Source organism: Stegostoma tigrinum, chromosome 8 (genome assembly GCF_030684315.1).
Source record: "Stegostoma tigrinum isolate sSteTig4 chromosome 8, sSteTig4.hap1, whole genome shotgun sequence".
Classification (NCBI taxonomy): domain Eukaryota; kingdom Metazoa; phylum Chordata; class Chondrichthyes; order Orectolobiformes; family Stegostomatidae; genus Stegostoma; species Stegostoma tigrinum.
The window spans coordinates 40,729,778-40,752,486 of NC_081361.1; the positions used below are offsets into that span (position 1 = coordinate 40,729,778).

General features: G+C 39.4%; 1 protein-coding gene across 1 annotated transcript in view; it reads right to left on the reverse strand.

The window, feature by feature from the left end:
* Nucleotides 1-2,630: 2,630 nt before the first annotated feature.
* Nucleotides 2,631-22,709, reverse strand: part of dph5 (diphthamide biosynthesis 5) — a 59,726-nt gene continuing 39,647 nt past the window's right edge. The window contains exons 5-7 of the mRNA XM_048538842.2: nucleotides 17,736-17,775; nucleotides 15,369-15,472; nucleotides 2,631-4,097 (exon numbers count right to left, since the gene is read on the reverse strand). Coding sequence (XP_048394799.2) covers nucleotides 3,862-4,097; nucleotides 15,369-15,472; nucleotides 17,736-17,775 — 380 coding nt within the window. The 3' untranslated portion in view covers nucleotides 2,631-3,861. The remainder of the gene's footprint in view (nucleotides 4,098-15,368; nucleotides 15,473-17,735; nucleotides 17,776-22,709) is intronic.

A 22,709-nucleotide genomic window follows, 5' to 3' on the forward strand; every position in this document is an offset into this window, starting at 1 on the left:
ATATATCTGCTGCCAGTGTCCTTCTAAGTGATATAGATCACTTGTTTAAAATATACTGTTCAAGGAGGCTAGGCATCTTGCTGCAGTCCCTAATTGTGTACACCTTGCTGCCGCTGTGTACTGGTGGTACAGAAAATGAACGCTTAGGGTACTGATCAAGTAGACTGTTTTTTTCTTGGATGCTATTGAACTGAATAAATAATGATTTATTGCCACTTGTACTCTACAAATGAATAACAGTAAAATACACTAAAAATACTCAATTGTAGCCACAGTCCGTCACTATTACAAATATTTAAATAATAAAAAGTCAGTCCATCTTCAATCCATTACCTCCAACATGTCCCCTAAGTTGGCTGACCAATGACACCTGTGCTGCCACTCCTCTGCTGCCTGTGCCAGGCCCACAAATGGAGTTGCCACCTCTCCATCGCTGGGCCCACTTTGCCAATGGGCCACCAATGCTGGGTTCCATGCAGGACACATGTTCGCCCCGCAACCAGCAGTCACAGGTGTGGGCGCACCACAACCAGGAGTTCCAGATGTGGGCGCACCACAACCAGGAGTTCCAGGTCCGGGCACACCACAACCTAGAGTCCCAGGTACGGGCACACCACAACCAGCAATCTCTGGCTTTGCTGCCAGGCCAGGTCACTGTTTGCCAAGAATCCCATTCTGTCTGCCTTCCTCCACAGGAAAATGATTAGGAAAAAGATAAAGACTAAAAGGATAATGAGAGAGGAAGTGCCCATCTGGAGTGGATGGCCCCCAACAGCCCAAATGCTACACAGCTTACCACCAGCAGCATCTTGATTTTTGTTGGATTCAGTGATGGTAACACAATTGAATGTCAATGACAGATGGGTTGAGCCTTATTGGAGATGGACATTGTCACTTATTAGCACAATCTTGAATGTTTCCACGTCTTGCTGCAAATGGACATGCACTGATGTGAAATCTGAGGTGTGAATGGTATTGAATATTGCGCAATAATCAGTGAAGATCCCATGCCTGATCTAATAATGGACAGGTGTTTTTTGATGAAGCAACCATGCAGAGGTGGGCCCAGACACTGAGGAAATGCCTGCAATGATGTTCTGGGACTGAAATGACTGACTTCCGACAACCACAACCATTTTCCTTTGTGCTAGGTATGACTGTAGAGTGGAGAGTTTTCCTTGATTCCCTTTATTTTGCCAGGGCTTCTTGTTGCCACACTCATGTCAAATTCTGGCTTGATGTCAAAAGCTGCCACCTTTGGTTCCCTACAGTTGCGTGAAAGGCAAATGAGCCACTCTGATTGTAATGCCTAAATAACAGAAGTGCCTTCAGTACTATTTCCCATATTCTTGATAGAATGCCTGATATGATGGTGGTCAATGTACTGTCAGTTTGCCACAATTGGAATTCTGTGTATTAACTGATGTCAGCTTATATCGAGGAACTTCTTTGGCAAATGTGTTGCCGATCAAAATCCAAGTTAACAATTCAATCTTATGTTTCATTCTTCTGTTACGAAGTAATTCAATGGAACTTGGACACTTAAATTTCATTTGGAACACCTTCAAGGGTTTCAAGATCTGTCAACTAGGATCCTCCTTCCAAATCCATTAAAATAGAGATGCAGATACTTCTTAGTATCTTTAAAAAAATACTTTAACTTCCTTTAATCTTAATAATCAACTTCACACAATTTGTTCATTTTGCCTGATCATTATGATTGACCCCCATTTTTGTCATCACGATCCTTTGTTCTCTGAATTTTAATAAAGCTGTAAGTGGTGATATTCCCTGTATATTTTCATCATATGTGCCTCCAGATTTACAGTTTTAGGTTTAAATATATGTGGTAGTCACTGCTTTGATAGTTGTTTGTCCCTTCAATATTCTCCCTTTTGCTCAGGAAGGCTATAACTTATGGGATCTAGTGAAATAGATGAAAATCTTGAATGAACTCTTCATGTCTGAAGTGAAACAATGCATATTCTATAATCCTGTGCTCATCTGAAATCAGATCAAAGAAGGTAATTCAGTCCATCTTATTTGTTCCACAAGAGCTAATCAAGTGGATGCACTCTACTGTTTCCTGATAGCCCTGAAGATGTATCCTTTTTCATGTAACTGTGAATTTACACAAGGCTTTTCAAAGGAGTGGAAACACTGATCTCTCCCAAAAGGTTGTTGCTGTCAATCCTGTATTCTGGAAGACAGAGGCCAATTCAACACACACACGTGCACGTGCACGTGCACAAAATAGTCATGTGATATTTTGGAGTAAGATAACAAGGTGTAGAGCTGGATGAACACAGCAGGCCAAGCAGCATCAATTTTGTTTTAAATGTAACTCCTCACAGTGCTCAAAACTAACAATTTTAGGGACTCACTTTATATAAAGTAGAAAATTGTCAAAGGATACAGTAGGGCATAGTTCAGTTGCAAATATAGTAAGAGAAATCGCCGATGGAGTTTAATCTGTGTTAAATGTGAGTTGCTGCGCTTTAGGAGATCAAATGTTAAGGAAAAGTGTACAGTTAATGGCAGTACCCCGAACAGAATTAAATGTATAGATGATTCTTGGGGTTCAAGTCTATAGATCCCTGACAGTGGTCACACAAGTAGATGGGGCGGGGGTGGGGGGGGAGGGGTAAAGCCGGTGCATGGCGTGCTTGCCTTTATTGGTCAGCAATTGAATACAAGAATCAGGATGTGATGTTGCAGCTTTATAAGACTGGTTAGGCCATACTTAAGGGTACTGTATTCAATTCTGGGTCACTACACTACAGAAAAGATGTGGAGGCTTTGGAGAGGGTGCAGAAGAGGTTTACCCAGAATGCTGCCTGGATTAGACGGTATGAACTAATAAGATAGGCTAGAAAAACTTGGATTGTTTTCTTCGCAGTGACAGAGGCTGAGGGAAGATTTGATAAAAGTCTATAAAATTATGAGATGCTTAGATAGGGTCGATGGCCAGAACCTTTTTCCCCAAAGTTGAGATGTCTAAAACCAGGAGACATGCATTTAAGGTAAGGGAGTAAGTTCAAAGGAGATGTAAGAGGCATGTATTTTACACAATGTGTATTAGGAGTGTGGAACGCACTGCACACGTGGTGGTGGAGGCAGAGACAATAGGGGCATTTAAGAGACTTTTAGATAAGTACATGAATATGCAAGGAATACAGGGATAAAGACCAAGGGCCGGCAGAAAAATTTAGTTTAATTTGGCGGCGTGTTCAACACAACATTGTGGGTCAAAGGGCTGGTTCCTGTGCTGTACATTCTATGTTCTAAACAGAAAGCAAACATAGAATCATAGAAAATAGGAAAAGGAATCATCCAATCTGCCTGTTGAGTTTCTCTGCTAATCAATATGGTCATGGCTGATCATCCTACTAAGTACTCTGACCCTGCTTTCGAAACATTCCCTTCGATCACTTCAGCTGTAAGAACTACAACTATCTCTTTACTGAAATCAATCATTGGTTTGGCCTCCATTTCTTTCTATGGCAGAGAATTCCACAATCTCACCACTCTGAGTGAAGACATTTGTTCTCATCTCAGTGTTAAATGGCCTACTTCACATCCTTAAACTGCGATCACTGGTGCTGGACTTCATGGTCATGGGGAACTTTTTCCCCTGCATCTACCCATTAGAATTTTATAGGCTTTATAAATCTGAAGTAAAGAAAACTGCTGATGCTTGAAACATTCAGGAGGCCAGTCAGTATCCGTGGAGACAACATGCCAGTTAAACCTTCAACAGAAATGCTCTTCTTCAATTTTATATTAGACACTTCAACTACTTTTCCACTTCCAGTGAAGTACTTTACTTGAGTTAAGACTTAAAATTACACTTTTTTGTTGCTATGAGTAGTATGTTGATCCATCAAGTGTTATAAGCTTATTAAAACTTGATTTGTCCACAGCAAATAGTTTAAGCATCTCAATTTCCATAGGATGCATATGGCCTGTGATGATCAGAGAATGCAAAGGGTCACCCAGATCCGTCTTCACCATTTGCTGTATAGTTGCAACGGCAATTTTCTGATTTTTGGAACCCACTCTGGCCAGGCCAACACACAAGGTCTCTTCAGTCAGAGCTGCATAACAGAAAGATACAAGAGCTTCACAAATCTGGACATGTGAAAGATTTCAGGTATATTCACCAAAGAACAAGACCAAACTTCTACACACTGATTTATAATCTAACTCACTTGAGAGAATGGAACGGTCATGTTAAAATTGTTTCGTTGGATGTAATGCCCAAGCCCGGGCAATGCTGATTTGACTGTGCATTTGCTTGGAGGCAGCAGAAATACTCACTACAAAGTGGCAGAGAACTCATTATAGCAATCAAGCTCTTGCAATGTAATCAGAATCAGATCAAATTTTTAAAATGGGAAAAAGTGGACCACATTGGCCAAAAACTAACTGCTGAGTAAACTCTAAATATTTTTGTTTGAGAAGCTGACTGGGGGAGTATTTCAATATGAAGTCAACGATCTTCAAATCTGAATATTTCTCTTATTTGGGTTCTAATTGCTGTACTCACCTCATGGCCACCTTGCTTCACAGGTTCTTCGTGTAAAGGTTGGAGAAACAGGAGCAGCAATATGAATAGCAGCAGCATTGGTAGCCTCAATAACCAGGAAAAGCAGCAGCTTACTAGAACAAAACCATTGAGGTGGCAGAAGGTCTGAGCAGAATAAGAGGGCACTTTCTTGCCTCTCCATGTGAACACCCACCCAAGTGATGTAGTGTCTCAGTGGTTAGCACTGATGCTTCACAGCGCCAGCAACCCAGATACGATTCCACACACGGGGCAACTGTGTGGAGTTTGCACATTCTCCCCGTGCCTATGTGGGTTTCTTCTGGATGCTCTAGTTTCCTCGTACAGTCTAAACATGTGCAGGTTAAGTGGATTGGTCATGCTAAATTGCCCATAGGATCAACAGATATACAGGCTAGGTGGGATAGCCATTGTGAATGTTGGATTACAGAGATAGCGTGGGGGTGGGTCTGGGTGGAATGTTCTTTGGTGGTTCGGGTGGGCCGAATGGCCTACTTCCACACTGTAAGGATTCTATGATTCTAAGAACTCATGTTAACGCCATTTTGATCTTGTCTATCAAATTCATTTTCCTGAACTGCTGTCATCCATCACTTCCACACATTCCACTTTTCACACCTGAATACACTGTTTTGCCTCATCAGAGTACAGAGCACAATACTCTAGAAATATGCAGAGTGGCCACGCAGACAGAGCCATTCACTGGGACTGCTGCTGAGAAGGATGTTGCTGGATATTGTCCAGATGATTCAGTCAATGGATGTAGGCATGGAGAGATGAAAACTCTCATGGACCTGATGACAGAATTAAATATCAAGCTGCCACTTGGTTCATGACTTTTCACTTCACCATGACAGAGTGACTGTTAAGACATGGAAAATGTAGACTTTGAACCTTTTCCGACTGTAAATTCTCATTCATATCTTTATTTCCTGCAGGTTGCGTTGAAGGGAGACACATGAGATGGAGCAGGAAGAAGCCAAGAAGTCCTCAGAGGAGACCAGACACCCTTAGTGACAACTATTCCAAGACATCTGCCTACTCTTCAACAATGCAGAAGTACACAGATATGGAATCCAGCAGAGATGGTAATTACCACATGGTCAGGGATGTGAGCTGGGACAGTTGTTGGAAGCAATGACAATAGGACAACTCCAAGCCCTGCTCAATTGGACACAGATGCTCAGCTTTGGGGATAATCCACGAAGACGGCACTTTTGAAGCAGGAACAAGAAATGCAAGAGTTCTGTCGGCGTACTCAGAGGCAACATGCACCCTTGTAGACAGATTTGAGGTGGTCATTTCTATCACCAGTGAGATAATGCCTCAGGTATTTGTATTGACGTCCACCTCCATGGGAGCAGTGGCTACCTGCAAGGAGAATAAGGCATGGCAGGAATGCATACATTCCTTCTTAGATGGCTCGCACACTGCTTACCTAACACTTTAAACAATTCAGAATCTGAATAAAATGCAGTGAAGTGTTGTCCAATTCTCAGTTACCAGGCAAAACAGGATGGGCTATGAAAGGGAAGGAAGAAAGGAGGATACAAAGCAGAGATTCTTCTCAAGGCACTTCAACTTCCCATGCTTGACGCGCTCTTCCTTGCATGATCCCCAGCTTTCAGAAAGAGCCTCACATACTAATTCTTGCACTGTGACCAAGTCTGTCATACCAGAGCTCTGCAAGATCAACAAAATTAGTTGCACTCCTAGGCCTTTTCTCAATAGCACCACATTTTTTTTCTCTCTTCAGGTACAGACCTATTCACTTTTGAAAGCCATGTTTGAATCATTCTTCACACAGAGGCAGTGCATTCAATAGCCAAATAGAATTTCTTCCTCATATCACCATTGCTTTTGCTAATCAATTCAAAATGATGTCCTTTGGCTCATAATCATTATTTCAATGGAAGTGGTTTCTTCCCTTCTATTTTATCCAGACCTCTCATGACTTTGAAATCTCCATCAAATTTCCTTTCACTTTTCTCTTTGGCAAGAGTAACTCCAAGTTTTCCAATCTCTTATCCCTGGTTCCATTCTCATAAACTATTCCTGCAATCCCTTAAGTCTTCACATCCTTCCTGAAGTGCGGTGCAGGGAACTGGACACAATACTCCATACAAGGCCAAATGTGTGCGAGATAACGATTCATCATAATTTCCTTGCTTTTGAACATAATGCTTCCAACTATTAGGGCCCTTTGCTATTTCAAAGATTTGTGCAAATATACCCCTTAGGACTTTCCATTCATGTACCCCATTTATATTTGTTTCCTGCATTTTGTACTGCCTCATCTCATTCTTCTTTCCAAAATGCAACACTTCACACTTTTGCTACAATCGCTGCATGAATTTCATCTGAAATTCCACCAGCTTCTGTCCTCATGACATTTGTCAATATTCTTCTCACAGCTCACAATACTTCAAAGTTTTAGGTCAATTTGTATTCAAATTTTCAATCTGTCCTGATACATATTAGGCAATGGGAGGCAAACAGTGGTTCTAATAACCCTGGAAGCTCCACTATATTTCTTTCTCACAGTTTCCTGTCACTTAGCCAACTTCATTCCATGCCATCACTGTTCCTTATATTCCAGGAGTTTAAATTTTGCTGTTAATCCAACTATGTTGCATTTCATCAAACGCCTTTTGAAAGTCTGTATGTACCACATCAACACACTTTTACTTCAACAATTTGCACCTATAGATATAAAAATGATTTGTCAGAAACAAATCTGTGCTGGTTTTCCTTAATTAATTTACTTGCGTCTAAGTGACTGTTAAATTTTGTCCTAGGCTATCATTTCTAAAATGTCTCCTCATTTGGAATTAAATTTATTGGCCTGTGGTTGTTCAGTTATTCCTTGCACCCATTTTGAATGTGTAATCTTTGGAATTCTCCAGCATATCCCCTGTATCGAAGGAAATAATTGTGATTTAGATGATAAAGATTATGGCCAGTACCTCCAGATTTTCCACTCTTCCTACTCTCAGCATCCTCCAACACATCCTAACTAGCCTTAGTGACAAATCAATTTTAAGCATAAATTATCCTAATACTGCCTTTTGTCAATTATTAACCCAATTAGTATCTTGGCTACTTCCTCTTACATTGTGATTTAGATCATACTTTCTTTCTTGGCAAAGACAGGCCTTCGATATCCTCTTACTCCATGCAGAGAGCTAATTTTTGGTCCCTACTTGATCTACGCTTCTTCTTACTACCCATTAACTGTTTATATTCTCTACAGAAGACTTTTGGTTCTCTTTTAAGTTAGTTTGTCTATTATACTATCTCTGTCTATTTTATTTCCTCCTCTCTGCTCTTGCTACATTCAGCCTGGTTCTCACTTGTGCTTGAACCTGTTATCTGTCATACACAACCTTTTTCAACTTACGCTCAAGTTCTTTTGGTATCAAGACAGTTATAATTTTGGCTGCTGTAGCTTTACTTCAGCAGGAATCTTGATTGTGCTTGAGCCATCTGATCTTTAAATTGTTCCTTCACAGATTTGTCTGTCAACTTTGATTCCAATTTACCTGGACAAAACCATTTTCATTTCACTGATATTCAACATCCTTCAATTAATTACTTTTGTCTAGATTGTTCCATGCCACTTTTCTTATCAATCTAAACTATAAGACAGTGTGACCACTGTTCCCCAAATGGCATTCTACTGATATTTGATCCATTTGAAAGACATTCCCAAAAGTATGTGCTGAGTTTGAAACATAATAAGGAAATTTATCTGAACAAACTTGAAAAATTCATTTCTCCACATTTTATAGTATTATTAGTCTATATTAGATAATTAAATCCATCAAAATTACGACTTTATAGCTTTTGTAGGTATCTGTAGTAGTTCTCTGTAAATTCCTTGCTAAACCCATCTAAATTGGTCTAACTAGTTGCTGACCTATAGAATACAGCCAACAATGGACAGCACCTCTATTATTTCTTGACTTTAAATCAGACAGAAGCTGATCTTGAAATAAAACAAAGTGTTGGAGAAACTCACCAGGTCTGGTAATATCCGTGGAGAAAGAAACAGAATTAGTTTTTCAAGTCCAAAGAGTCTTATTAGACTCGAAACATTGACGGTTTCTCTCTCCGTACATGCTACCAGACCTGTTGCGATTCCCCACTGCTTTCTTTTCAGATCTCAAGCATCCATAGTTTGCTTGGATTTTATATCGTGATCCAAACTCCTGGAGAGCTTTCTCTCCCATTGAGCTTAATGTCTTCTTTATCATTATTACCAGCTGACCTCCTTTCCTCACCTTTCCAGAACACCTTGCATGCAGGAATATGTCATGCCCAGCCAGGACAATTTTTTCAGCCAGGTCTCTATTAGTGCCACAACATTATATTCCCATGTGGCTATCAGCACCTGCAGATCTTCAATCTTATTTATCACACTCTTGTGTGTATAGTTCCTTACAGTTGTCAGAAGTCAACAGCTCGGAAGACAGCCCTTGTCAGATAATGAAAGAAACATGGCAGTTTCCAGGATACCTTGCACAGATCTGCATGAGAACCCACATCTCAGTCAAGCTGAATACAGACGGAAAGAAATTCCTTCTGACTGAAAAATACATGAGGCCGTATCTTAGGGTGCCTCGATTGCCCACGTGCACAACCTATGACTCCCTGTACCAGCGTGAATCCAGCCAAAGTCACTGTCCGATTGTCCTCAGTGTCAAGTTGATAGAAATGGTGACCCTGAGAAACATGGCAACAATCAGCTGGAAGGAACACTGAATATTGGCAAATTCCTGTAGATATGACCAGCAAATCCCTGCAAGCAAGGTGAGGTAAAGAAAATTGATTTGTGCCAACCTTCATGGGAACTGCCAATGTGCGCTCATCAGGTCCACTAGGCAAGGAGGTTGTATTCAAAAGGGCTAATGTCAGCATAGGTCTGCCAGAAAGACCTCAGCTTCCCAAAGCACTGTTACTCAGTCATGTCAAGGAAGCTAATCCAATGACTATATTCTCTTTTACAGAAATATCATTTCCTTCAAAGTGAACAGAGTTCATCCAGTGCTGTGAAATGACATGCGGACGCAGAGAAGGCAGCCATGTCACTGATCCTGCTGCTAGAGTTACCACTGCTACTGGTTTGACTGCTATTAATTGCTGCTCTGGTTCCCCATCGTAGGTCTTTCTTACAGCTCCAGAAATTGCTCACATACTGAAATGCAGGCTCACAGAAAGGAAGTAGATCATACTCAGCTAAAGATACCACAGGTAGATGAAATAACTTTTGCAGAACAAGTGCTGTGAGCACAAATCTTTCAAAAAGACAGGACATCATCTGGACTGTCCATTGTTTAAAGGCTTTCTAGCCAGTCAGTTTCATTGACCAATGATTACCTTCTGTGCTCTTGGCTTGTTGATCCTGGCGAGTTCGACACAGCTCAACACACAGGCTGTTATAACTACAATTCTGGTTTGACTCAATTATGGAAACACTTAAATGACTGACCTAGCAGTTCTGCAAGAGTTGCCCTGCCACCCTGGAAAATGTCCCACTGAAACCGAGAGGTCGCTGGGGTCATGCCACATTTCAGACATTTTTTTGGGCATTTCACCTCACCTCCAACACTGCTTGATAGTTAAAACTATGCTCTGTGTTTCAGGAATGGATTTTGAATTTATGACTTTGACTTAATTTTGTTTAATTTAGATAAATGTGAGATGTTGCATTTTGGTAAGGCAAACCAGGCTGTCTGTTAATATGATAAAATATGGAGGTGCAGGAACACAGCAGGCCAGGCAGCATCAGAGGAGCAGAAAAGTTGATGTTTTGGGTTGGTCCCCTTCTTCAGAAATGGGGCTTTTCTGAAGAGTCCCGACACAAAACAGCAGCTTTCCTGCTCCTCTGATGCTGCCTGGCCTGCTGTGTTCCTCCAGCTCCACACTTTGTTATCTCTGCCTCCAGCATCTGCAGTTCTTACTATCTCCCTGTCTGTTAATATACTATTAATGGCAGGGCCCTGGGGAGTGTTGCCAAACAAAGAGACCCAGGGGTGCAGGTACATATTTTCTTGAAAACGGAGTTGCAGCTAGACAGCCCGGTGAAGGTGGTGTTTCGCACACTTGCCTTCATTGGTCAGTGCACTGAGTATAGGAGTTGGGACATCATGTTGCAGCTGTACAGGACATTGGTGAGGCCACTTTTAGAATACTGCATTCAATTCTGGTCTCCCTGGTATAGGAAAGAATGAGAAACATGGAAGGGTTCAGAAAAGATTTACAAAGATGTTGCTGGGATTGGAGGGTTTCAGGTACTGGGAGAGGCAAAATAGGCTAGGGCTAGTTTTCCTGGAGCAGCGGCTGAGGGATGACCTTATAGAGGTTTATAAAATCATGAGCAGCATGGATAGAGTCTTTTTCCTAGCTAGGGAAGCCAAAAACTAGAGGGCATAGGATTAAGATGAATGTGGAAAGATTTAAAAGGGGCCTAAGGGGCAACTTTTTCCACACAGGATGGTGCATGTATGGAATGAGCTGCCAGAGGAGATGGTAGAGGCAGTTACAATTACAACATTTAAAAGGTATCTGGATGGACATTTGAATAGGAAGGGATTACAGGGATTTGGGTCAAATGCTGGCAAGTGGGACTACATCAGCTTAGAACAGCTAGTTGGTGTGGATGAGTTGGACCAAAGGGTCTGCTTCTGTGTCGTATGACTGTATAACTGAGGGCAATAGTGAGCCATGGTTATCGCACTGGAAATCTGGTCATTTTTGTATTTCTGTTTTTGCTACGGAATCAAAGGTTTCCTTACACAGGAAATATTCTTGATAACCATATTATAAGAAAAGGAGGAAGGAATACCTTTTAAACTAAGAGTATTTTAATTAAGAATGAGAGTAGTTTTGTATTCAGAACATGAACTAATAACCTATTACATTTGATATAACGGCCATAATGGTTTCATTTTCCACATAATTTATATTTTTATTTGTATGCTTTATTAAAATAGGCAAAGTCAGTGTGAGTTTTTTTTGGTTCTGCTCACACAGCTGATTTAATTTGAGATCAGTATCACACCACAAGTTTAAGGCTGTTATTCTCCATCACATCAGTGTGTTATTCAATTATCAAAACTGCAGGTACAAATATGTTTGAATCACTTCCCAAGAAGAGGAAGGTGGTAGCATCATAAAATATACATGCAATATTTAGAGCAGCTGAGTGGAATTTCAAGCCCAGTTTACAAGTTTGGCTTTAAAATCACACATTATTGAGTTGTGAGGCTGGATGAATTAAAAAAAAGGAGGAAAACAAGAAGGTTAAATGGATTTTCTGTGAACTGCTATTATGTGTACCTGTTTGCTTTACCGCAAGACATCTGTTGAGTTTGTTTGTTTGTACCTTAGCCCTCGTCTAATTTAGTGAAACCAACCATGTGTATTTACAGCACTTAACTATTCCTTAATGAGGTATAAAGATATGCAGCTGGAAAATTCTGCTATGCAGTTATGGCTAAATTGTTCATGCAAATTGTGCAATATTTACTTCCATCTTCTTTTGAAGAAACACCAGATTGTGTTGATATATCTGATAGATGAAAACAGATTTCGACACAAATGCATTTAAAGAAAGGTAATGTATCCTGTCATGTCCACGGGATACAAATGACATTTCAATTGTTCAAAAACTATGTTTTGGTTTAAAAATGGATTTTGCTAGATTTTTAAAATAGCCACAAGTCAAGTACTTTACAAGTTGACAGTGATTCTGGAAACTAGTATCAGCAGATTGCAGAAGGACATATCTAGATCAAAAATGCTTGTAAAATTCTGTACCGATTATCATGGGAACATGTTGCAAAACAATGTAACACAAAGAACACAGACCATCTGTCTCAGCAGCCAAACTGAAAACAAAACAGATATATATAAATATAAACTCATTACAACTGCAAAGGTGTTAAAAGCCACAATCTACGTCCTTAAGTGTTCAGTTGTTTTTGACCAAAGGGATAGAAGTTAGCTCTTGTTAGCTTGTTAGCTAATGTGAAGACTGTGTTTTTTTATTGTTTTGCTTTTTCTAAATAAAACTGTGGACTGAAATGAGAAAGAACTGATTTTAACTAGGAATTTACAAAGAAGCTGCATGTTTGGGAGTAAGGAATGTGATCCTTTTTATGAACCCTGGTTGTTTATCTGTGGGTGCAGATGAACTGGAGTTGAGGAGTTATTTACACATGGAGCTGACTGGTTTGTGGACTAGTGGCTAGTAATCAATGACAAAGTTCTCTACCTGACTGACTGTCAGTTAGCTGATCATGGTGGGACGTTAAAGAGAGACAGAGAGAAGATAGTTCTGATAGAACAGAAACCTGATCTACAGTAGCCAAAAACGCATTCGCACAGTTCTCGGCAGTAAACCACTTTAAACCTGGAGTAAACCACCTTATATTTCCTTCAATTGATGCTGCAAGTTATAACTTCGAATCGGATTAGTCAAAAGCTTTTCATGAATGAATCAGCCACCCTATACCACTTGCAAACTGGCGGAAACATTCAGAAAAAAGAAACGTGAGGAGAAGGTTGTAGATAAGCTAGAACCAACCCAAAGATAAAACTACAGAACTGTTTCCCAGCTTTTCTCTCTGCCTATGTTTTATTTCCCTTTTGTGTATGTGTGTTTGTGTAAGGGGAAGCATACAAGGGGATCATGGATTTGTATAGTTTATTTAATTTAGCTTAATTATTTACCTGTAGATAGAATCTAATAGCCTGTAATAAAGAGTGAATTTTGTTAAGTATAGAAACCTGGTCCATACTTTCTATCAAGTGGAGTCTGAAAATCAGATAGCTTGGGAATTTTCTATATTTCTTTTAAAAGCTTTCAACTTTGTGAAACTCTGGGCTTGATTTCTTGTGCACCACATCAGATACGTGTGTCACCTTTGTGACTCATTAATGGACGGCATCATGATCAAAACTCGTCTGCATTTTGAAGATCTTTAATCGTACCTTTCTGAACTTTTCATTCAGTCTGCTTTAAACATTTAAGTCTGCCTGCTAGGAACAGAAAACAGGACTCCAGGGTAACAACTGGGTCCTCCTGAGAGTTTAAGCCTTCTCAAATCCTGTTTCTGAAAAAGTCTGTGTATTTGCCCGAAAAATTCCATGTAAACAAGGAGCATTGTCTCCAATTCCCATCTTCAGGATTCAGCTGGACTTTAACTCCTGGCCAATCATATTTTTGGTTTCAATACTCAGATATAAAATGTGTGGGTGTCCAAAACTACACACAGTATACATACATAACTCACAAACAATGTCCTTACTCGTGAAAAGATACAGGATCAGAAGCAGTTCAAACAGAGGTTCACTTGACTGATTCCTAAGATGGAAGGGAGGACGGCTCATCTTACAAGGAAAGGTTGGACCTGAATTCATTAGAATTGAGAAGAATGTGAAATGCTCATAATGAAACAGAAGATTCGAGTGGGTTGTTATCAGGGAGGATGCTGAGAGGATGCATACTTTTATGAGATGAAGGAGATTCTTTTCTCTAAGGTAGTTTATTGTCTTTGGAACTCTTCTTCAAAATGCAGCGGAAGCATAGGTTTTGAAAATGTTCAAGGGAGAAGTTGATACACTCTTGATAAGTAAGTGGATGAATGATGATCAGGAATGTGGAGTCAGCTCAATCATGACTTCAGTTAATAGTGGAGTTGATTTGAAGGGCTAAATGGCCTACTCCATGCTTCTAACTCAAATGTTTGTATAAGAAACCTGAACTCAGGGCATGTTTGAAAAAAAAGTCTTCTATTTAAGACATAAATAAGAGGACCTTTTTTCTCTCAAATGGTCATGAGTCTGTAGAATTCTCTCCATCACAGAATGGCAGAGACAAGGCCTTTAATATTTTTAAGATAGAGTGGATAGATTCATGACTATCAAGAGAGTCCAAAGATAAACAGTGTAGATAGTGATGCAGAATTCAGGCCACGATTAGATCAGCCATGGACTTGTCAAATAGCCTATTCCTTGTACATGCATTCAAAGTGCAAGGTACAGCTATTGATGTCGTCCTTGGAGGATATCGAAGGGGTAATATGGCATAAAGGCAGTTCTTCTTTGACCAAACTTCAACTGCAAAAAGCAAATATTGTTTAAGACAATAAGATGTAAGAGCAGTAATACGCCATTTAGCTCACAGAGTCTGCTGCATTATTCATTGAGATCATGACTGCTGATACTAACCCTCAACTCCACTTTCCCACCTTTGCTCCCATACCTCTTGATTCCATTAATGATTACAAATCCGTCTATCTCATCATTGAACGTACTTAATGATCCAGCCTCAACAGCCGTGTGTGGTAAAGAACTCCACAGATTCACACTGCTCTGAGAAAAAAAACAATTCCTCCTCATCTTGGTCTTAAATGTGTGAGCCCACATTCTGAGATTTTGGCTTCTGGTCCTAGACTCTCCCATTCGGGAAAAACAACCTTTGTACATCTACCCTGTCAAGACCCCTAAGAATCTTGTATGTTTTATCAAGGTCACCTCTCAGTCTTCTAAACTCCAATGACTGCAGGTCTAACCCAAGTGAATCTTCTCTGGACTGCCTTCAATGCCAGCATATCTCTCCTTAGATAAGGCGTGCAAAACAGTTACAAGTATTCGAGCTCTGACTAGCACCTTGTAGTTTAGCAAAACTCTCTGCTTTTATTTCAAAGGGAACAGAATATAAATATTTAATTTCATTGACAAAAGGAGGCTCTTGTATAAGCTCATTAATAAACAGAGAAGTATTTAAACTCACCCAGCTCCTCTCCTTTATCTCTTCGGTTTTCAATTATCTCAAGCAGCTGCTCCGCAGCTTGACTCACAGACATGAACCTGGGAGGCTCAAAGATCTTTCTCCCCCTAAAAATAAATCATTCATCATTATAATATTTTCCCCCTCTGTTTTCATAATTAATGCTGTGTCTTCATCAACAAAAAAAGTTAAGAAAAATATTATACTAGCACAACTGAAGTTTCTTGTTGACTTTAGAAATCAAAGAACAGTGCCTTGGTAGATTTAAAAATTTTGCTTTTACAACAGTTTTAAAATATTCATTTTATATAGAAGTTGAATGCTCACCTTGATTTAAAAAGGCTTGTATGAAATAATTACAAATATTAATAATACGAAAGATACTGTATTTGGTTGAAGACACGAGTAAACGAAGCGTGTTGCGCCTGTAGGTCTCTAGTAAACAAGTAAACTAATCCTACTGTGCAGAGTGACAAAAGACAAGACATACTGCTTGAATCTAGTATTAAGGAAGAAGAAATATGACTTCCACAGTTCAATTAAAATTGTAAAATGGAAGATGCAAATATAAATGAATTCCATTTTGAAAAATTACTGGCTTTGTTTCAACATTTGCTTCTGAAACTCAACAGCAAGGCTATAATTTTAGATGTAATATTTCCCAACTAAATATATCACAACTGAATAATGTCATATCGCCCAGTTGCTGACTAGTGAAATACAAGGGCTAATACTAAGCTCTGTTGGATAGAAAGATCCAATCCATCTGTGTCAAATGAAGCATTGACAAACAGAGTGATATTGGAGTGACTAGAAAACTTGATTAGAACAAAAGAAAAAAAGAAATGGAAGCGTCTTATTGAGCTGAGCTATGATCACCTCACCACCACTGTCCACAAGAAAACCATGCAGCCAGTTATCTTCAGGTATCAGAAAACTATCAGAATCACGTAAACTATGGTAAATTATTCCCTTTAAAGGAGGACAAAGGAGGCTTACAGCAAAATATTATTTAAAACAATCTAAATATTTATCAATTAGTTTTAAAGTTGGTCCTTGAAGCTACCAAAAATGTGACACAATAGTTTTAAGCATTTTAGAAATAATTATTTATGCCTAGTAAAGATTTGGTAATTTTGTGACAGACTGAAGTTGTAATTCGTAACAACCACGTCTTCTGATGTGTCATTCTTCGTTGATGAATGAGACCTAAATCAAAATTCAAACAAATCAGATTGCCATCCAAAGTAAACAATAGAAATACACGTTTCAAATGCTGGCTGGTTTCCAGTCTGTCTGGAATTTTTTTTTAAATGGGAACTTGAAAACCCGTAGTTGACTTTAGCTTTAGTATGAACCTACGGACCATTATATATCTAATTAACTTAAAGATTACATCATTACCCGACAAGAAAAGCTGCATGAGAGGAGTCTAACAAAATACTGTTTAATTCATATTAACTTCTAATAACCAACTGTATGGTAGATATATTATATGAAGGAAATAATTTAGGGAAATTCAAAATATATACAAATATCACCCTAGTCCACCTCAATTTCAGCTTTAATTGTATTGGGTGGGTGGGGGTGTGTGGAATGAAGGGAGGGCGAGAAAGAGAGAGAGAGAAAGTGAGAGAAAAAGACTGAGAGAAAGAGAGAGAGAAAGAGAAAGAAAGAAAAGGAGAGAGAGAAAAAGAAAGAGAGTGGAAGAGAGAAAGTGAAAGAGAGAGAGAGAAAGAGAGAGAAAGAGAAAGAGTGAAAGAGAGAAAGAGAGAGTGAAAGAGAGAGAGAGTGAAAGAGAGAAAGAAAGAGAAAGAAAGAGAGAGAGAAAGAGAGAGAGAAAGAGAGAGAGAAAGAGAGAGAGAAAGAGAGAGAGAAAGAGAGAGAGAAAGAGAGAGAGAGAAAGAGAGAGAGAGAGAAAGAGAGAGAGAGAGAGAAAGAAAGAAAGAGAAGGAGGAAGAAAGAAAGAGAGAAAGAAAGATTTAGTCCAATTTTGGAGGCAGGCTCTAAATTTAAATATTTTAATAAAGCCTCACATTTTATTAGCTTTTTAAAATTCAACATTACTCAGGCAATGTATACATGCATCTTCCATGCAGTTCACAATCCAGAAAGAACAAAATTTTGCTATAGGACCACAGCCCTCATAATCGCCTATAAATGACTCCACAATTTGACACCCTCCTGATGTCTTTGCATTTCCCAATAGTCATTCCCTTGCTGCAGGAGACTCTCCCTCCCAATTCCCAGTCTAATATGTGGCAAACTGGTGATTCAAACATCAAAATGCAGACCACATAAATGCTAAATCTTTAGAAGGGATATGAGAATATCATAATCATTTGCTTCTTAAACAAAGGAAAAGCTTGCCTCATTAGATTTTCCACAGACTGTTCCTTCACTTTGATGTCTGTATAGGAGATATGAAAAGAAAGATTATTTAGAACAGTAAAGAAAATCTTCATTTGTGTTTCATTCTGCTCTCCAGTGCATGAGGAAGCATCAAGATAGTCTGTGATTTTCAACAGCTGTTTAAAACTTCGCAGGGGCCTAATGCACATTGTATATCAAGACTGTTTCCTTCTCACCATTCACGTCAAGTGACTGAGCACCAGATTATAATTGGATACATTTGTCCACCTTTGTAAAGAAGATAAACCCTGTGACCTCCTTTACTTAAACACATAATTAACAGGCTACATTCAAAAACTCTCACACTACAAAACAAACCTTCAATTAATAGCAAATGCTGTCGTTATGTAAAATGGATCTTTATTTATTTAGCAAACTGTTATTTAATAGAACACGCAACCAAAACCTGCAATTGTATAGTAGAAGTGGACTTCATCAAGAATTGGAAATAGATACAGTCTAATGTAACAATGTTTAATAATTGTATTAACAATTTCCCCCTTGGCCATAGATTGTTCTCATAACTAGGCTTGATTTCAGAACTGTTTTTTGCTGAAATTAATTTTCATATTCTAAAAGTAAGGTCTTCCCTGCACCAGCAAAACCTTGCAATGTTTTAGGGAAAATTAATAAAAATGTATTAAAATATACTGTTTTGTATACTTTAGAATTCCAATCTGACGTAGTTGGATTAAGGGAACTGAAAAATGAATCAAGTCTCAAAAAGCAGTTTTGATCAGAATCCAACCAAACAAGTAACCAGATTTTTAAACACCTGAAATTAATTTTAAAAATCATTAAAAACTATTTACCAGCTTTGCCGGTGTAGTCAGTTTCTTCAAAAAAAGAATTAAAAGATATTAAACTTTTAAAACATGCTACACGTCTGAAGAAAACAGCTCAAAGAGCGTCTTTGAAAATTCACCTTTAATTAACAGAAATTTCCCCACGAGAGCAACTGGACTTTGAACTTGGGTCTCCAGGCTTACAGGTAGGTACTCTACTACTATACCACCAGACCCCTTTGTAATTAGCAGAAATGAACACAATGATTAGTTCCATCTGCACGTCTCTAGTATAATTCATTTTAAACCTGCACAAAAAATATGGAAATGAAATTTGCGTTGGATATAACTTGCACTTGAAAATCTTCAACCGTTTGCACTGACTTGGCCCAATTTTGGGTAAATTATGCTGAAAAAAATAAATGAACACTCCTATCTTTGATGCTTTCTGGTCTTTGAAACCTTTTGCATGTTGAAGTATAATGAGAACGATAACGATTACAAGGCCCTAATCGGCATTATGCCTATCAATTAGAGGAATCTAAAAGTGGGAATGGTGGCACAGTGGTAATGATACTGAACTAGTAATCAGAATTCTAGGTTAATGACATGAAGACACAAGCTCAAATTCTGCAGTAAAATCCGATGATAATGCTGACCTTGCAACTACTGGATTATCAAAAAATTTTGCCTAATCACAAACATCCTTTAAGGAAAGCAGTCATCTTGTCAGGCAAACACAGCAATTGGATTTATTCAAAATGTGTTTGAAAGTGGTTAACTTTGAGTTGCTCTCTGATAAGACAGGGCAAGCCACTTATTTGCCCTAACCTGTTATGACAAAGCATAATAAGAATAAAATTGGACTGAACAGCCAGCACTGAATTAGGCACCAGATTTCTACAACTCAGCCTTCTCTGCAAAGTCCTCCTGGCTAACACTTTCCGCTAAAGGTGAGAAAGTTGATCAAAAGATTTGACACTCAGAATCATACCTTTTAGCCAATAATCTCGACTCTTCCATTGTCATTCCAGAATAATTCTTGTCCCATTTATAGGTCAGATGCACTAGAGGTGTTGGCATAGCGGTACACATTTGGGAGTAGTAAATGATAACAAGTCCTTATCATTTATTGCAAACTTTATGACATCCTAACGTATATTGTCAGAAATGCATATGAAAATTTCATGCTGATTTTCTTCAGTTCTGAATTAACATTCCCCCTTGTTGAACACCACTTTTAAAGAAACAGTAAGGGTGGGAAGGGGACAGACTGGAAATGTTGATTTCCTCATTACTGTAACCGGTTTGCGGCAGGATGCAAAAACACCAACATGAATGAAAATCTACTTGATCTCTACCTACCCAGGATTGGTAGGACTAATTTCTACATCGGGGAGACCAAGTGGAGACTCGGAGATGGCTTTGTGGAGCACCTACGCTCAGTTCACAACAAATGACAACATCTTCCAATAGCAAACCACTTCGACTCCCCTTCCCATTCCCTGGACGACACGTCCATCCTGGGCCTTCACCAGTGTCACAACCACGTCACCTGAAAACTGGAGGAACAGCACCACATATTCTGCCTGGGAATCCTAAAACCCAAAAGGTCTCAATGTGGACTTCACTAGCTTCAAGCTCTCGCAGCCCTGACCTCATCCCAAGACCAGCACCCCCTCTCATCCCTGCCTCCTTGACCTGTCCATCTTCTCTCCCACCTATCCGCTACTCCCACCTCAGTGATCAATCCCCATCTCCACTTCCTACCAACACTCATCTTTACTAGCTTCATCCCCGCCTCCTTGACCTGCCCATCTTCCCTCCCACCTATCTGCTCCACTATACACTTTCTGTCACTGCAACCCCCTCCCTATTTATTTCAGAGCCCCATTCCTCTCCACCATTTCGGAATAAGGGCCCAGACCTGAAATGTCAGTTTTCTTGCTCCTCTAATGCTGCCTGACCTGCTATGTTCCTTCACCTCCACACCGTATTATCTCAGACGCCAACATAGCAGTTCCTACTATCTCTATGGTAGGAATAATAGTGCTTGAAAAAACAAAACCCCATCTTTGAATAAAGAATATTCCATTATGTTGTGTGACACTGTGGTAACAGGATAGATTCAGAACAGATCTAGTTGCTCAGAATTGGGCAAAGAGGTTTTGTGGGCCATTAACAGCAGCAGAAAAATGCTATTTATGCACAATCTGTAAGGTATTGGTCCAAAAAAGCCCTTATTCTACCATCAGATGACCAACTCTGGTTCAAAGAGGAATGTAGGAGAGCATTCCAAACAAATCTAAAATGAAATGGCAACTTGAAGTTTCAACACAAGGCTACATGTACTATAGACAGGAGAAACATAGAAACACTTAGACAGAGCTAAGTTATACCCCAACCTGAGGATCAGCTTAAATATCTCCAGCCTTGCCAGATCCAATTACAAACAGTGGTGAACATTAAACAACGAATGGGAAGAGAGGGCTTCACAAACATCTGCATTCTGAATGGTAGTGCAGATGAATAACGGTCATGGCAATTGATAAAACTAAGTGAACACATAACTGGCAGTTCAGATTAAAGGTCTGCAATCTAATCATGAATGACTGTGGATAGTTAAACAACCAAAGGAGGATGCTCCATCAATATTCCCATCCTCAATGGTAGGGGCACCCAACTCATCAGTGTAAAAGCCAGTGCAAAATCTCACATACAAACAGATTTGGTTATCCATTTTCATAAGGAAATGGAAGCTAGCATGAAGTTATAGCAAGCAATTCAGAAGCAAAAGATATGTTGATCTATATTGCAAGAAGACTTGAGTTCAAGGGAAAAAATGCTTGCTTCAAAATGTACAGAATACACGTTAGACTGCACTTAGAGCACTTTGTGCAGTTCTGGTCCCATTACCTTACAAGGATTCTTGCCAGAATGAGTGCAGCAGAGTTTCACCAGGCAGATTCCCGGGATGTTGGGCTATTCTAGAATGAATGATTGAGGAGACTGGCCTGTATTCTCTGCAGTAAAGAAGAATGAGAGATGATTTCAGAAGTTTACATCATTCTTAAAAAGCTGAATTCAGTAAATGGAGAAGGGGTGTTTTCCGTGGCTGTGGGGCTGAGAACCAGGGGACACTTTCTCTGAATAGAAGGGGCGCCATGTGCAACAAAGATGAGGAGGAACCTCTTCATTCAACTGGTGGGGAATCTTTGGAACTCTCTACCTCAGAGGGCTGTGTATGCTCAGCCATTAAGTTCATCCAAAACAAAGATTGATAGATGTCTAATAATAAATAACATTGAGACATGGCAATAGCACAGAAATATGGTGCACACTGGTGGGGCATGCTCATGGGGCTAATTGGTCCATTCCTGCTTAAATGTTCCTCAGCATTTAATACCAACACCAACCAGTAGAAGTGCTGAATGGATGATGCATCTTAGCCTCCTTTGAGATCCTAACATCGTAGATGCCATTCTTCAAACAAGTCAATTCACGCAACATGGTATCAATAAAGGGATAAATTCACTGGATACTGCAAATGCTGTGTGGCTTGACAATATTCTGTGCTCCAAAACTCGTTGTGCCCCAGTAATTCTGCTCCAGTACAGTTATAACATTAGTATCTAGCCATCAACAGAAAAAATTCCGAGGTATGTGCTGTCCAAAAAAAGCAGGACAAATCTAATTCAGTCAAATACCATCTCAGCCGTCTTCAATGAATCATGAACAACTGAGTTTTTGACCTCAACTTTGGTCCAAAAATGGACAAGAGCTAAATCCTAGGAATGGAAATGACGGCGACTGCTCTTAATTATTAAGACAGTATTTGACTAACTGTGGCATCAAGGAGTCCTAGTAAAAACTGAAGTCAATGGAAGACAGGGAAATGTTCACCACCTGTAGGAGTTATATCGAGCACAAAGTAAGATGGTTGTGGTTGAAGTCAATTATCTCAGTCACAGGACATTACTGCATAAGTTTGTTGGGGTAGCATCCAAGGTCCAAACTTCTTTAGTTGCTTTGTCAATTAGCATCTTTTTCTTAACAAGCATTTCATATCTTCCATTACACAAGTAATTACACGCACCTTTGATCACATCGTATTCCTGGGAGATGTGTGTACCTTCTTCCATGAAGA